This window comes from Sminthopsis crassicaudata, chromosome 6 (genome assembly GCF_048593235.1).
Source record: "Sminthopsis crassicaudata isolate SCR6 chromosome 6, ASM4859323v1, whole genome shotgun sequence".
In the NCBI taxonomy this organism is placed as follows: Eukaryota; Metazoa; Chordata; class Mammalia; order Dasyuromorphia; family Dasyuridae; genus Sminthopsis; species Sminthopsis crassicaudata.
In genome coordinates this window covers 248,268,681-248,286,002 of record NC_133622.1, presented here as the reverse complement: position 1 = coordinate 248,286,002, position 17,322 = coordinate 248,268,681, and the positions used below count along the sequence as shown (strand labels likewise).

General features: G+C 50.2%; 1 protein-coding gene across 1 annotated transcript in view; it reads right to left on the bottom strand.

Annotated features, from left to right (window-relative positions):
- Nucleotides 1–1,542: 1,542 nt before the first annotated feature.
- FADS2 (fatty acid desaturase 2) overlaps nucleotides 1,543–17,322 on the bottom strand; it is a 37,937-nt gene continuing 22,157 nt past the window's right edge. Inside the window, exons 6-12 of the mRNA XM_074275483.1 lie at nucleotides 10,365–10,425; nucleotides 9,143–9,219; nucleotides 8,302–8,399; nucleotides 7,758–7,854; nucleotides 5,770–5,849; nucleotides 4,909–5,034; nucleotides 1,543–4,542 (exon numbers count right to left, since the gene is read on the bottom strand). Of these exons, the coding sequence (XP_074131584.1) occupies nucleotides 4,491–4,542; nucleotides 4,909–5,034; nucleotides 5,770–5,849; nucleotides 7,758–7,854; nucleotides 8,302–8,399; nucleotides 9,143–9,219; nucleotides 10,365–10,425 (591 nt within the window). The 3' untranslated portion in view covers nucleotides 1,543–4,490. The remainder of the gene's footprint in view (nucleotides 4,543–4,908; nucleotides 5,035–5,769; nucleotides 5,850–7,757; nucleotides 7,855–8,301; nucleotides 8,400–9,142; nucleotides 9,220–10,364; nucleotides 10,426–17,322) is intronic.

Here is a 17,322-nt window from a genome sequence, read left to right as displayed (position 1 = left end):
TCCCAAGGACGGGCTGCCCCCTGGCGGTCACCGGCACATTAGTGGCTCAGCCCTTGCCCCTTAGCGGGCTGTGAGCCCCAACAGGGAGGGCTCTTTGAGGAGTGCCGGGGTCTAGGCCAGGCGCTGCTGTCGCACCACACTGGCCACACCATTCCTCTAGCGTGAGCCTCGACTTCCTCATCTGGGAAATACAGCAAAAACCCAATTTCCATGTTCACTCAGATGTTCCCAGTTCTAGGTTCCCTCCGGGCTCTCCCCAGCTCTGATGTTCCCTGTTCTAAGCTCCCTCTCTTCTCTGACATTCCCTGTTCTAAGCTCCTTCTCCTATCTGACTTAGGACATTCCCAGAGATATTCCTTGTTTCATGCGCCCCTCCCAACTCACATTCTCTGTTGGAATCCCTTCCCAGCTCTGACATTTCCCGTTCTAAGAATGCTCCCAGCTCTTGACACGGGGTTCTGGGCTCCAGGTTCTTCTGGGTTCTGGCCTTTTAGCCTGACATGACACTGGACACAAAGATGAGGAGCTCTAGAGATTCTCCCAGCTCCCGTAAAACACGGCTCCAAGGGCTGAGCATTTCCCAGAGTCCCAGCAGGGAAGGGACTGTAGAGCTGACAGCTCAGGTGGCGCTTTGTTTTTGCAGAGGCAGAGATCGAGGCTCACAGGGGTCGGACCACTGGCCCAAAAGGGCGACGCCACTTCCAGGGCCTCTGTCCTGCCCGGGCCGCTTGGTGGCTGGAGAGCAGCGACCACCTGGAGGCCGGCCTTGAACCTAGCAGCCCAGCACTAAGTGGAGGCCCCAGACCCCGACAGAGCCCTCTGGGGCCTTGAAGTTTGTACTGTGGGGCTTACTACAATACTAGAGCCCAGGATTCTGGATGTCTCCCCCGGAGGGTCCCCACTGGCTCAGCGCAAGGCAGAGTCCAGCCGGGGCAGTCAGGGCTAGGGGGGGCCCTCCTGTGCAGGAGGCAGGAAGTGGAGAGCCTGGGAGGCCGGGACCCTTGAACGGAGCTGGGATAGAGGTCTCTAATGCAAGAGGAGAGGGTCAGGGCATGGGGGAGCCCCTGAAGGTGGGGTGGCAGGAACAGGGGGGTGATTGCTGAGAGGGAGGCTCTGCAGGCCACACAGGAGACCAAGGAGCCCTGCGTACCGGGCGCCCGGCAGAAGCAGCCAGAGCAGCGGGGAAGGAGGAAGGGCCTGGGACCCTCATCTCATTTTACAATGGAACAAAAACAAGTGAAGTGACTTGTCCACGGCCACACGGGCAGAGCTGAGAGCCCAGCCCTCTCCCTGCTTTCCAACCTAAGTAACTGCCCCAGGGACAAAACACAACATTTGCGGCTGGGCCTGGAGCCCTTCCTCAGCTCATCACAAGTGACCACCATTCCCCCCCCCATTGCCGGGAAGCCCAGCCAGCCCCCCCCCACAAGCCGGGCATCTCAGGACATCCTGTACCGCCTCCTGCGGCCCTGGAGCACCCCTGGCCCCGGCTCCAAGGGTGGGCCCGGTTCCCAGAGGTTACAAACCAGCGCCGGACCCAGCTTAACACAAAAGGTCAATTTTTATTGAGTACCAAGAACACCGGAACAAAACGGGCCTTTCATTCATTCCCAAAACAGCATGGGGAGGGGAGGGGAGGGAAAGTCAAATCAAGTTCTTGTTCCCTAAGAATTCTGCCTCCATGGAGGGGGGGCAGCTTGAGGATGGGGGAAGGGGATCAGGAAAGTTCCCTTAAGGACCCAGGTTACAAGACTGCACACCTAAAAACATCACTTTCCTTCATCCCATGGGATGAATGGATCTGCAGGAGGTTAGAGCCGTGGCTTTGGAGGGCAGTCCCGCCAGGAGCTCGGCTTCTCATCCCTCACCTTCCCAGAATCCTCCTTCTCCAGCACCAAGCCTTCTCTCACTTTCTCCGGCCCAATCACTTCCCAGCATGCCTTCTTTTACCCTGAAAACCTCCAGGCCACTGAGGTCCCTCCTTGTGCAAGGGCCCCTGCTGACCCGGACGAGCCACCATCTCTATCCAACGGCCTCACCCTCCTGCAGTTCCAGGGACCCGGGGAGGGGGCTTGGGAGGGGAAACAGGAGGAACAAGAAGAGGGAAGCACCAGAGGAGGAGACCCAAACATCTGTCCCTCGAAAACAGCATAGGCTCTAATCCAGTGAAGACTATTAAAGGGGATGCTATGGACAGCGAATACTTCTAAGCACCATCCCACACCTAGGGAATGGCGGGGTCACAAGGACATGACCGGTAAATCTAGTTCTTGTGCTGAACCTGAACAGTTATCAGTCCAGATAACTAAGGGATTAAGGGCCCTAAGCTGGTGAGTCTCACACATTTTGCTCTAAGGGGAGCAAGTAAAATCAAGCATTTCCAAAGCAGAGAGGGGGACTCGCTGGAAGATTGGAAGAATCCTGCCCAGCGGGGGGAGGGGAAGGGTCTCATCTCCCTTACCTCCTGCCCAACAACCCCTAGGTGGGCTCCCTTGGAGGGGACTTCCTCAGAGCTCAAGGCTGGAGGTCCTCCATTCCCCGCCCCAAAGCTTCCATCTTCCCTCTGAGACCCACCCAAGAGTGACCAAAGATGGCAGGTGCTCTGAGCTGCCTCAGCAAATCAGGACCAAGCGGGGTGGGCTGCTCCTCGGCTGTGGACTGGGAGGGATGGAAACTCCAGGGCCGCAGGCTGGTGCTCAGAGGGAGATAGAGCCTGCGTCCCAGACACTAGAAATCCGACCCCTTCACTTTATAGAGGGAGGCCCAGAATGGGGAAGAAGTCCAACAAGCACCTCCAGGGTGATTGACTGGCGGCCAAAGGGGTGACCTAAGCAGCGCCCCCCATTACAGGAGCAGAGGGCGTGTCTGCTCTGGACTCCCCACTCCGAGGTAGCCTCTCACAGCATCTGGATCAAAAGAGGAGGATGAGAATTTCCTTCTTAAGGCCTTAAGTCTTAAGGCCACCGTGACATGTGCCCGAGAGGCTATGGGAGGCCCCGGGTTGTTCCTCCAAGGAGAAGGCAGCTCGGTCTAGTAGAAGTAGCAATGGGTTCAGGGCCAGACCCTACTGTGCTCCTTACTATCTGTGGGATCTCGGGCTGCCTTTCTGAGCCTCAGTTTACCCTTCTGCAAAAGGAGGGGAGCTTGGGCTCTCAGTAATCCCACAGGTGCCCCGGCCCTGTCTAGCTGACTAGCCAGGCACCTGGGACTGATACGGTGCGGGGATGAGGGAGTGGCTGACTTCAGGATGGGGACCTGGGAAAGGAAGGCAGAAAGCCTTCAGTGTCCCAAGAAGGCAGTGGTGTGGCCCGAACAGCTGCCTCAGTTGCCCATTTGGTTCTGGGCATTCTCTGGTCCCAGGGACCAGTGAGCGGGGGTGGGGAGGGACTGGACAGCTCCTGATGAGTGGGAGGCAGGCGAGTTCAAACTTTTGGAGCAGCCCTGGGGGGGAGCAGGCAGCCAGTGACTTTTGGGAGGAAAGGGGGTACGGGGTGTTTCGGATCTGAAACTGGGTGGAGCTGGCCGTGTATTCAAGGGGTTTCAGACTTGAAGAGAACCTGGGGGGTCCCCACTTCGTTCCCCTCATCTGAAGAACATGAAGGCCGGAGCCCTTTCTCAGAGTCCCACAGATGTACGTCACAGCTGAGATTTGATCCCAGGTGTCCCGAGTGCACCCCAGCTGTTCCTCCCACCATACCAGGCTGGTCCTCTGCACGAGGGCCCCGAGGGCCCGAGAATGAGCCAGGACAAATCAGCGTGGCGGAGGGCTGGAAATTAGCACAACTTCCCAAGGGGGTGCGGAACGGGAAGAGCTGAGGCCCCCAGGCCAGGCCAGCCACTGACTGCCCCCCAGCAGGAAGAGGGGGAGGGGCTGCACAGGGGAAGGGGGGCTGTGGCGGGAGAGAACGCAGCACCTCTTTCTTTCTCTCGGGGAAGTCGAGGCAGGGTGAAGAGGGAGGGCAGCTGGCCATGTGGAGGCCAGAAGCGGAAGCCAGCTTGGAACCCAGAATGCTGGACATCCAGCATTCTTGGTCTGGATCCCAGAGACTCCCATAAGCAAGAGTCCATCCTGTTTCCCACCCAAGAAAAGAACCAAGCCTGACTGGCCATTGGCAGATGCCAGGAAACGAGAAGGGGGCTGTGCCCTGGAGAGACACAGAGAGAGACAGAGACACACAGAGAGGCAAAGAGACAGAAAGAGAGACAGAGACATAGAGAGACAAAGACATACACAGAGAGAGACAGAGACACACAGAGAGAAGAAAGAGGGAGAGACAGACACACACAGAAAGAGGCAGAAAGACAGAGACCTAGAGACAAGAGACAGAGAAAGACACACACAGAGAGACAGAGACAGAGAGAGGGGAGTCTGAAGGGGTTTCCTGAAATGGCCCTGGGCCCTCCTGGAGGAGCTCAAGTAGCTTGAACCCAAAGGTGCTGCTCAGTCCCTCCCTCCCTTCCCAGAGGTCCCTGAGGTGGGGGCGGGGGCTTCATTTGTGGAGATAAGCATCCAACCAGAGATCTCCGGACTTCTTCAAGGACCTGTGGAGAGGAAGAGGTGTTCAGGAATCTTAGAAGCCATCTAGTCCAATGTTCTGGTCCCAAGCAGCCACATCCATCCTGTTCATGAAGGGAATTGGGGCCCAGGGTCCCCGGGGCTTCAAGAAAGTCCCTTCACCTTGACTGACTCACTTTTCCCATCTGTAAGATGAGAGTTGCTCGATTCTCTAATGAAGAGACAGGATTCGAATCCAGGCCTTCCAGAAGAAGACAGAACAAGCTCCTCTCCCCCTTGGAGACTGAGTTCTGGCCTGAGCCCAGGAGCCCCACTGGTGGCTGTGTGCTACTCGCCAGCCCCGCCCCCCCCGGGCACCCCAGTGCCTGCCACGGCCGAGCCCCCCGGCTTACCCCACGATGTCCAGGAGGGCTCTCATGAGGGGCTTCTCTTGGTACAAGATGCCATGCTTTGCACACAGAGACCTGACCAATGGGGCGACCTTGTGGTAATTGTGACGCGGCATGGTGGGGAAGAGACTGGGGAAGGGAGAGAGACATACATGAGCAAGATCTACAGGGAAACCATCCGGGCCCCTTTCCCCTCAGAGGAAGAAACTAATGGTCAGAGAGGACCAGTGAAATCTGCTAGCTTATGGGAGGGCAGGAACTTGAACCCAGATCATTTGCTATTGAAAGCAGAGTGGAGCTCCTGGCTGGCAGGGAGCAGGCTGGGTGGGGGTGGCTTCTGCTGTGCAGGGAATTGTCTCAGAGAGGGGCCTGGGACATGGGGTAGGGGAGTGACTCGTCCAGCATGGCAGCCAGAGAGGGGTGGGGTGAGGGGCGATTATGCCGAGCTTCCAGCCGGGTCTCTGACCCCCTGCTGGGCCACAGTGGCCTCAGCGTCAGCTCAGGATAGCTGCCCGTGTCCTTGATGGGGCCCGAGGCCCGGGCATGTCCTGGCACAGGCAGGAAGCCTCTGGGCACATGTGGGCACATTGGGCACATGTGGGCACATCGGGCACGTGCGTGTGGGAGGCAGTTATTGTAAGGAAGGCGGCATTTATTCATCCCCTATGAGTCAGAGACCCAGGCCAAGGGCTCCCACTGGGCCCTCGAGACTCGGGCTCTCAGGCTTCTGGCCAGAGCCACTGCTTCCAGGGGGCCTTTCCTGGGCCCTCCGGACCTGGCTTCTGTCCAGCTCCCCCCCCCCCCCCCGGCCTCCATCCGGCTCCCAGCGCCCCCTCTCCCCTGCCCGGCCCATGTCACACTCACTGGTGCTCAATCTGGAAGTTGAGGTGGCCGCTGAACCAGTCATTGAAGAAAGACTGCTCCACGTTGCAAGTGGCTGACAGCTGTGGGGAAGAGAGGGGCTTAGGGGGAGGGAGGAGCCTGCTTCCCTGGAGGACACCGGCTCCAGAACCCCCCGCTCCAGAACCCCTGCGTCACAGCTGGAAGGGGCCCCTCAATGGCGCCTCCAACCAGTTGCCGGCCAAGCACCGTGGGAAGGCACCCAGGGCAGGAAACTTCCTGCTTCTGGAGGGAACCTTTCCAGCCCTCATCCCACAACTGCATCGTTACATCCAGTTCTGCCTTTGGGACCAGGAAGGAGGAGGCTAATCCCTTTCCCCAGGACAGCATTTCTGAGCTTTATTATCTTCCTCATAAATAAATCACCTACTAAATACTGACCTCATAATCTGCCTACTAATTATCTACCTCATATTATTTACATCATAAATAACCTACTTAATCTACCTAATCAACAATATTATCTACTTCATAATCTAATCTACTTACTAAAGCTTATATTACCTGCATCATAAATAATCTACCTAATAATATTATCTACCTTATAATCTACCTAATCTCCCACCTCATATGTTATCTACATCATAAATAACCTCATAAATATTATCTACTTTGTAATCTACCTAATCCACTAAATATCTACATCATAAATAGCCTACCTAATATTATCTACCTTATAATCTACCTAATCTACCTACCAAATATCTATCCCAAACATAATGTTATTATTTACATCCTAAATAACCTACTTAATCAACCTAATAAATATTAGCTACCTCATAACCTATTAAATATCTATCACATATATATTATCTACATCACAAATGATCTCCCCAATAATTATCTACCTCAGTCTACTTACTAAGTATCTATTTCATACATAATATTATCTACATCATAAATAACCTAATAAATATTATCTACCTTATAATGTACCTGATCTACCAAATTCTGTCTCAAAGATAATGCTGGGGGCAGCTAGGTGGCGCAGTGGATAGAGCACCAGCTTTGAATTCAGGAGGAGTTCAAATCTAATCTCAGACACTTAACACTTCCTAGCTGTGTGACCCTGGGCAAGTCACTTTACCCCAGCCTGGGGGGGGGGGGGAGAGAGGAAATAAATAAATAAATAAATAGTACTATTATTTATATCCTAAATAACCTACTTAATCTACCTAACAAATATTATCTAACACAAAACCTATTAAATATCAATCTCATTTATAAAACTATTATCTACATCACAAATAACCTCCCTAATAATTATCTACCTTATAATCTACCTAATCTACCTACCAAATATCTATCCCAAACATAATGCTATTATTTACATCCTAAATAATCTATTTAATCTACCTAATATTATTTGCCACAAAACCTATTAAATATCTCTCATATATAATACTATTATCTACATCACAAATAACCTCCCTAATAATTATCTACCTTATAATCTACCTGATCTACCTACTAAATATCTATATCTCATATATATAATCTACATTATAAATAACTTCCCTAATAAATATGGCCTACCTCAGTCTACCTACTAAATATCTATTTCGTATATATTATTATCTTCACTCATAAATAATTTACCTAACAAAAATATTATCTGCTCGTGCCCCACCACCCTTTTCTTGTAGTTAAGAACACCCCTGGCTCCCCTGGCAGGCCCTCCACCAGCTCCCCCCATCCTGGGTAGCCAGCTCATTCCAAAGCTGAATTGATCCTGGATGCTATCCTTCTAGCCACAGGGCATGTGCGAGCCCCCATCAGTGGGGTTCCATTCATTTTCTCTGTAGATTGAGCTAAGTAAAACTTGGGTCCCTAGGTGCAAATTATCATTGGTCAGCAAGGTCCCCATCCTTCATGTGCTCACCCTCCCCCCCAACAGATGAAAGGGAAGACAGATCCAGGACCCTCCCCGCGCCCCCTGCCACAGCCCTCACCTGGCAACTGAGCCAGTCTTGGTGTTTCTCCCGATCAATGTCCATAGGAATGTGATTCATCTGCGTGACCCACACAAACCAGTGGCTCTCCAGGAATCTGGTGAGAAGACACAATCAGGGTGGCCATTGACTCTCTGAATGTACCCCAGGTCCCCCTTGGGCTTCGAAAGGACAATCTGGGTGTTAGGGAAGGGACGCGCAGGGAGTCCTTCATTGCTCACAGGGGTCACCTACGTCAGCCAGGAGATCAATGGAAGGCCGGGGCCCCCATGGTGACCAGCAGGCGTTTCCCTACATGGCTCAATGCCCAACGTCGGCACGGCTATGAGCTGGCAGTGGGCACCTGGGCAGGGTGCACGTGGTCAGGAGGAGGAGCAAGGCTGAGCTCAGGGCTTGGGACTTTAGTCCAGACGTGTTGCCTCGCCTCTGGCCTGAACTCCTGGCAATCAGCATGTGAGGCAAGGGTGCGAGTCTGAGGCAGTTCTCAGAAAGCAAAGGGAAGGGGACCCCGAGATCTCCATGAGGGTCAGCAGAAGGGGGCTACCTGATGAAGTTGAGGAAACAGAGGGATCCCAGGACTCCATAGAAAGGGATGTAGGTGAAGAAGAAGCGGGTGTAGTAACTGATGGCCCAGGCCAAGTCCTAGGAGAGGGGCAAACGATTAGCAAGCCTCCCACTGGCCGATGGTCTGTGATCCCTCAGTGTGTGTATGTGTGTGTGTGAGCACACACTTTCCAGGCTCCATTTGTGGACTCTACATAAAGCACTAAGAAGTTATCCCACTGGAGAGGCTAAATAACTAAGAGCAGTGTGGCCACCATGAGCCTATTTTACAGATGAAGAAACTGAGGATCCACTAAGTCAGATGTGTTTCTTCAGGTTGCATCTGAGGTGAGGTGCAGATGCAGCACTGGGACCCTCTAGGACCCCCATTAAAGCAAAGAGAAGGGGCTGGCTCAGTCATACAGAGAGCAGGGCTGCAGGAGGATTCACACCCTGTTCTCCTTGTCTGGTGTTCTCCCAGAGCTCAGCTCCCCTGTGCCTGCAGAGGATTCTCTCTGAATTCCCCAGGGATTTATAACAATCCCAGAATCAGAGAGTTCAAATTCTGCTTTGGCTCTTAACAACTGACGTGTGAATTTGGGCAAGGCCTTTAACCTCCCTGGGATCTGTTTCCTGAACGGGGGGCTCAGACCAGACCGCCAAGTTTCCCCCTTCCAGCTCTACGTATAGGGAAGGAGAGCAGCCGATTCCTGGGAAACCACGAGCCTTCGGTCCAACACACACACTGCCCTGCTGTGCTGCGGCTCCCAGAGGTGGGAACGCCCCCTTCCCAAAGGTCTGACCCCAAGTGACCCCCCAAAGTCTGAGGACATGAGACTCACCACCCAATCTTTGCGCACAATCATGGTCATGATGATCTGAAACTGGAAGTACATCGGGATGAGCAGTGGGGGCCCAACTGTGAGGGAGAAGAAAAGGGGGGACACTGAGAAACTGGGGGGCTTGGCTCCAGAGGGCAGGGGGATGGGGGCCTGACCCACCAGTGAACCTTCCCACCCCAAGTGGTGCTCAGGGAGGGCACCAGGGCTGACTTCCTTGACCACGGCCATTACGATGCAGTGCTGAGGAAATCTGGGGAGTCATTATAGTGAAGGGGACCAAGCGAAGAAGAAGGAATTTATGATTGTTAATTACCACTATTAGATACTATTTCCATCTACTAGTAAATTAATTATAATTATTATGAGACAATATACTAATTAATATAGCATTCTTATTGTTAGATAAGAACTCCTAATATTATGTTAATCACAATTGTTATGATAACATGATGAAATCTATGATTATTCCTCTTATTTCTACTATGATTAGAAACTCCAGTTATTATTAATTATAATCCTAAAATATAAAAATATATGTACAAGTTCTTAACATATCATTCTTATTGTGCACTAATTAACATGTCATTCTTACTGTTAGATGCGTTCCCCTATTACTATGTTAATCACAATTGTTACAATGATATAAAATAATTAGTAGATGGAATTTATGATTGTTACTCTTACTGGAGAACTACCATTAGATGAGTTCTCCAATTGTTGTTAATTACAGTCCTAGAATATAACAATGCGATATGTACTAATTATTAACATGATATGGTTAGATGGGTTCGCCTATTACTATGCTAATCACAATTGTTACAATATAAAATAATTAGTAGATGGAATCTATGATTGTTATCACTCTTACACTACTATTGTTAGATGAATTCTCTAGTTGTTATTAATTATAATCCTAAAATATAATACTAATTGTATTATAAATTAGTACTAAAATGTACTAATTACTAATATAGCATTCTTATTGTTAGATGGGATCGATTATTATTATGCTTATCATAACCACTGCATTATTAGAGGGGGGCTATGATTGTTATTACTGCTACTACTCCCAGCTCTAGTATCCTATGAACATTTGGCTTTTCCCTTCACTTGACACAAGTCACAAATGGGGGAGGAGCAGAAGCTCCTCAGTGAGCGTGCACAGGGTCTGGGGCCCAGGGCAGGATTTGGGTGGGTGTCCTGGGCCGGCCACTGTACTCACTCAGAAAGAAGTACTGATGCTGGTGGTTGTAAGGCAGGTATTTCAGTTTCTTCTTGCCGTACTGGAGGAGAGAAGGGAAATCATTTAGAACTTTTGGACTCCTGACCCTGGACAGGTGAGAGCCCAGCAACGGGGCCGGGAGGAGTCAACCCAGGCAGGAGTGGTATCACATCCCAAGTGATCTCAACAGGCTAGAAGGAGGGGCCAAACTAATAGGATATTTGGGGAAGATAAATGTCAAGTTCTCCATTTGAAATAAACAATCAATTGCAGGGACTGAGGATCAGAACTTCTACCCAAGCTCACTCATCTTTACACCTTATTCCTAAGGTGTAAACTCCCTTTAAAGGCCTGAACCAAAGGTCTGAGCCAGAGAACTGTCAAGTCAAGCTGAGTTCTCACCTTGTCACTGTCCAGACAACCTGAGTTCTCACCTAGTAATCCTAACATCTCCCCCTTTCTGTTCTCCTAGAACATAGGATAGTCATGACCTTGAAACATAAATCCATCAATATGGGAGATATTACACATAATTACATAAATTACATAAGCACATAGTAACATAATACATGCTAGAAGTATATAACAAATAACATGATCAAATAATCATAAATTGAAAATTTATATATGTCCATAAGTCTCATCTTGTGTTAGGAAGTCCAATGATTCCTGCTGGTTTTTAAAGTTCTTTAAAAGTCTTCTTATTAGCTATGCTCTTTCAGTGCCAGATGTGGCATAAAGTCCCCTCTATTAAGTCCTTGCTATGTGCCAGGCCCTGACACCACTGTATTTGCATTAGCAGAATAGCGCCGGACGAACAGCCAGCCTGGCGTGGCTCTCTGGAGCCAAACTGAGCTCTGGTGACAAAAGCAGGCGCCAGCTGAACAGCACGGGCTAGCTGCCCACCTCGGGCAGGCAGGTCCATGGGGCAAACCCACCCAAGTGGAATACTGTTTCCTGTCCCCATCAGCCAAGGCCCAGGGCCTGCTCTGATGGGACTCATTCAGGTGCCCGGGACTGATCTGGCCGACTTTCACACCTGGACAGCGAGGCACAGCAAACGGTGCAGGTGAAAAGGGCCGTGAGCCTTGGGGGCTCTGGGACCAAAAGCACGAGAGGAGGACGGTCGGCCTCGCTGCCAAGGGCTGCCAAGGGGCAAAGTGTAGTTGAGGACAGCGGCCTTGGCAAATCTCCTGGGGACTCATTCAGTTCTGGGCTGAGTGAGCACTGGTGGGGCTGAGCCCAGTCTGTGGCTACAAGCCCTTGGCAGCCCAAGCCACATAGCAGGCCAGCAGCCAGCCAGATCCTCTGGGAACTCTGCAGCCTGGACACTGAACACTGGATGGCCCGCCCAGGCCTGGAGAACAAGGACCATGACGGGCAAGACCTCATCATCGTACGGGATGGCCCTTGAAGCTCGGACTCAGCCAATCTCCGAGCTCCATGTCTTTAACCTGCTTGTCATTTGTATCTGGAATGCCCTCCCTTCTTTGCCTTCCCTTCCTGGTTTCCTTCAAGACTCAGCTCAGCACAGCTGGGTGGTGCAGTGGATAAAGCACCAGCCCTGAAGCTAGGAGGACCTGGGTTCAAATCTGACCTCAGACGCTTAACACTTCCTAGCTGTGTGAACCTGGGCAAGTCACTTAATCCCTATTGCCTCAGGAAAAAAAATCTCAGTTCAAATCCCACCAATGAAAAAGGCCTTTTTAAACATCCCAAGACTACGCCCTTCTCTCTAAGACTACCTTACATCTGCTCTGAAAAAAGATCTCTTCTAGGCCACAGAGCAGTTTGCATGCTGCTTCACCACTCATTCAGCGGGAGCTCCTTTAGGGCACGAATTGTCTTTTGCCTTTCATTTATACAGTGTTTGGCATGCAGTAAGTGCTTAATAAATGTGCCCTGATTATCTTGAATGGGATTGAATACAGCTGTCTAAGAACAAACAATGAAGAATATAAAGACTTCAGAGAAGCAAGAGGAGACTTCTCTGAACTGATGCAAAGTGAGGGAAGAAAACACACAAATGTTCCATGACTGATCTGGAACATTAAAGCTTCTGACCCAAGACTATGGTCAATTCCCACCCTAAGCCACTACTGGGGGAAGAATAAGCCTCATCTCCCCCCAAAGCCCAATGTTAGCTGGATGACACACTTCCCATGATGCCCTGCATGGACTCTCCATCCTATTTGTGTGGTTCCACCTTCTGTCTTCCCCAATTCTGTCCCTCCCTGCCTAGGTCATATGAGATGCTTAATAAATATGACCTATTGCCTCATGGATAGAAGCCCAGCTCTGCCTTTTCCTATCCTGGGCCCTGAATCTCACTCAGTCTTCCCATCAGTCCATGGCTCCCCTTCTCCCTTCCCATAGAGGTAAGCTTGACAGGTGCTATCTCTGTATCCCAAGTCTGACATACAATAAGAACAATTGTAACTGATATTGACAAAATCCTTTCCAGATATCATTATCTCCTTTGACTCCCACTGAGCTTACCAGTCCACATCTCAGCCGGCATTAGCATTACACCTATTTTATAGATGTAGTTAACTGAGGCGCAGAAAAATGACTTGCCTAGTGTAACAGAGCTAATTGGAGTCTGAGGCAGGTGGTTGCCACATGGATCTGAACTGAGTTCTCGGTTCCTTCCCTGTAAAATGAGGAAGTAGAAGAGGCAGGGAAGAGCCCTCTCAGCTCTAAGTTGTCATCCTATGCTTTTTGATACAACTGATAGGAGGAAATATAGGGAAAGGGGTCAGCACCCCAGATTCATGGAGAGTGGGACTCAAGGGAGGCCCTGAAGGGTGCATTATCTTTAAGAAAAAAAGGTAAGTTGAGGGAGGCTCTCCCTTGGCGGTCTGGGCAGAGTATCCAGGGGCCAGGGCCAGAGAACGCCTATCTAGATAGCCCCTAGATTCTTCCATCAGCCAAAGGCCCTGCCACCTCCCCCAACTGTTTTTCCTCTATTTGTATAATGACACATATATTCAATCAGCTTGATCTTATCCAGAGAGATAAGAGATCTTTCTCTTCCCAGGAGAAATGAAAGAAATGGGAGAAAAGTCTTCCCATCTCAGTGAGCTGGAACTGAGCCCTTTGGCGGGGGGAGGAGGGTAAGGGGGGGTGACATCACTTAGAATCATTGGGTTCTCCAGAGAAGGAACACTGGGAAGTGAATGTAAACTGTTATCACTACTGTCTATCTACCCAGGTTACTTATACCTTTGGAATCTAATACTTAATGTGCAACAAGAAAATTGGATTTGCACACATATATTGTATCTAGGTTAAATTGTAACACATGTAAAATGTATGGGATTGCCTGCCATCGGGGGGGGGGAGGGAATGGAGGGAGGGAGGGGAAAATCTGGAAAAATGAATACAAGGGATAATGTTATAAAAAAATTACATGCATATATACTGTCAAAAAAATTTATAAAATTTATAAATAAATAAAAAAAAAAATCATTGGGTTCTCAACTCTGACCAGTGGCGTGCTTCAGGTCCTGGTGAGGAGGAGAATGGGATCTGGCACAAGAAGGGGGCAGGATGCACCTCTGGAGATGAGGTTAGGGCAGAGAGGGCGAGCCAGCACCATGGAGAGGGCCGCAGACTGGAAGTGGGCTAAGTCATTGACTCTCATCTCTACAACAGACAGTAGGGGGTGGTCTACACCAGTGGGTCTCCAAGTGTAGACCAGAGAATGCTGGGGGGAACCCTGTCAGAGGGTCTACAAATTCAAATTTAGCTTTTATTTCAATTTCTTTAAATATAATCTATGTAAACACAAAGACAAATCCACAATCATTTCTGATAGGGGCCTTCTCAAGGCTCCAAGCTCTGCATCCCTGATCTGGTGACCTTCTTCATTGAGCTTCTAAGTCCTGACCATCTTCCACCTCCACACTCCCCTCCCAGCTGTCCCTTCCCCCCTGGGCTGCCTCCACTTGCGTTCAGGCCATGGGAACCAGCCACACACATGTCTCCAAAGGCCTTGGAGCAAATCCCTATTCCCACTACTCCCCTCCTCCCATCTGTCAACATCCCAAGCTTTAATATTCCTTAGGCATGGGCCTAATCACAAGATGTCAGAAAATCTGAGCTCAACCCTGTCCTTTTCTAGAGAGGAGATCTGGGACGCAGAGAGGAAAAGGGATTTGGCCAAGCTCACACAGCCAAGAAGGGCTAAGATCGGATTTAAGTCCCGGGTCGCCAGCTCCCAATCTAGGGTTACTGCCACCACCCCCTCGTAAAGCATCACCGCGCCCTCGGACCAAGGCTGGGTAGTCACAGCTTCCATATTAGCACGCTGGTCCAAAATTCCAACACTGTCAGCGGGATTTCAGAGTATTTAACAGGTTTTATCCTCCCAGGGAGAGTAGGAAGGGCGTGCATGGTGGGGGGCAGAACAGAATCAGAGATGTGGAGCTTGAAAGGCCATTTAGTCCAACATACTTGTTTTAAAGAAAAGGAAATCAAGACCAGTCATCCAAAGTCACACAGGGAACTTCAAATTCTCCTTCTTTGCCTGTATTCCAGTCCTCTCATTGACTACACTGTCAAGCCAATAGGATCCTACTGAAAAAACAACTATCACCTGGACAAATCCTTTACTTGTGGAGCCTCAGTTTCCCCTTCTGTGAAAAAGAGGGGTTCAGATGTGATGATGTCAGAAGCCCCTTCCAGGAGGAGGAGCCTCCCATTCTCTGGGAGGATAAAAGACACAATATTGGGCCTGGAGAGCAGATCGTCCTGGAGAAGGATAAGAGCTGGAGGAGATTCAGAGCCAGGATTCAAGAAGAGGACTCTGCATTGCATCAGGCTTGACGGGGCTCCCTGCAGGAAGGGAAGTCACTTCTCTGGACAAGAGTTAACAGCAACTACCTGGAGACAACGGTTCACTACAGGAAGAAGAATCTAAGAGATTTGAGAAGACACAGCAGATCTCTTCCCAGAGAGTGGGCGTGGGATAATGCAAGGGCTTCTGGGAAGAACCACCTCAGCCAATGAGCTTGCCCCCTCTATCAAGTCAACCTGAGTTCTCACCTTGTAATTGTCCAACCTGAATTCTCACCTTGTCACTATCCAGACAACTTTTCACTTAGTAATCCTAACAGGTCCAGCATTCCTTTGCCACCTGTTTTTGTTAGTCCAAACTCCAGTGCCGCCCAATTTCCCCAGTTCTAAATCTTGGGGTGAATCCTGCCTCACAGACTTATAAGCTGTGCAACCCTGGAAAGAACTTAACCCCCCATCTAGAGCTCTGTGAAATGACTGGGAAACTGAGTGGCTTCTAATGTTTCTCCTAGCTCTCCAACAATGACAAGGGTCTCCCTTGAACCCTAATCTTTACTTTGCTCCTCCCTCGGGGGAACATAATCCCTCTGGCTAGACAGAGTCCTCCAAAAGAAGGGGTCACGTCCAGCTCTGGCCCCTGGGAACTGAACCCACAGCAGGTGTTTTAACAAAGGTTTACCGGATTGATGAGTAAATGAACACCACACTACAGTGGGCCCCGACCCCTGAGGCCGGACTTCATTAGAGGGAACAACAGGGTCCTTCTCAGAGACCCCTCCCGCTCCAGAAATGGAACAGGATGCCTTTTGTTTCTGAAAAGAGGATTTCCATGAAATTGTCCATGCGGGCAAAGCCAGGAGTAATTCTGTTGCTAATGGCAACCTGATTTTAATTCAAAACCCTGGCACCCAAGACAAGTTCCAGACAAGGTGTCCCGGAGGTCTGCCCGACTCCATCTCGCTCGGACCCAGAGTGGATTCCGTCTCAGACCCAGAGCTAGGGGGGTCACTAAGTCTGGCCCCCTTAACTTACTGAGACCCGGAGAAGTCAAGTGACTTTATCTCCTCATTAGAGAGAATATGAAGTGATTCAATCCCAGGATTTCTCACTTAAAACCCAATGTTCTTTGTGGGGGAAAGAGCAGAGGGAGAAAAAGAGACAGAGTAGGAGAGAGACAGAAAGGAGACAGAGAGACAGATGAAGAAAGAGATGAGAAATAAAGAGACAAAAAGAGACTGAGAGAGATAAAGAGGGAAAGAGGAAAGAGACTCAGAGAACCAAAGGAAAAAATGATGTAAAGAGAGATGGAGAGACAAAGATGAGAGACAGAGACAGAGAGCCACAGAGAAATCATTGTATTCACAATTCTTTCCTGGGTTTCCTTTTTTCACACATTCAAAAAATACCCAACAATACCAGTTCTTAAGAGGAGAAAAACCTCAATAGCCATGTAGGACAACCCCTCCATCTTATGCAAGGGAAAACTGAGGCCCAGGGAAGTAACATTCACACAAGCATCAGATCACAGCCTTGGACAGCTCCTCAGAGACCATTTGCAACAACCTTCTCATTCCTATACATTAGGAAACTGAGATCTGGAGCCTTCCCAAGGTTACGCGCATTCCAGCCATGTCTCAGGCCTGCAGATTCTTTAGATTGGAGCCCATTTCTTAAAGGGAAGCCATTCCAGCCCTCGGAGAGAATTCCAAGCCTTTACATGGTGGCAGGGCTCCAAACACCACTTCTATCTCCAGATCTACACACATAAGCCCCAATCCAGACCCGCAGAAGGTTTCCTGAGGGGAGGGCAAGACCAGACTTTGAGGTAAGGAGAGAAGTTCTGGTCTAGCAGGTCTGGCCAGAAGACAGCTGCCACTTGGAAAGATGTAGGCCGATGTGGGTTTTTGTGGCAAAGGGAATCATACCTGTTCTTCTTTGGCCCCTGAGGGCAGAACCAGGAGCTCCCACCTGTTTGAACCCATTCCTCCTTTTTCAGTGGGCTTTTGTGGCTTCTTTTCCAGGCTACTTATGTCTCAACCCCGTTTCCCCTCTCCTTACCTAGCTGTGCCTCCCTCAAGACTCCCAACTCCGGGCAGTGCCCCTGCTTGAGCACTCTTCCTCCTCTGAGCCTCCTGGCTTCCTTCAGATCCCAGCCAAA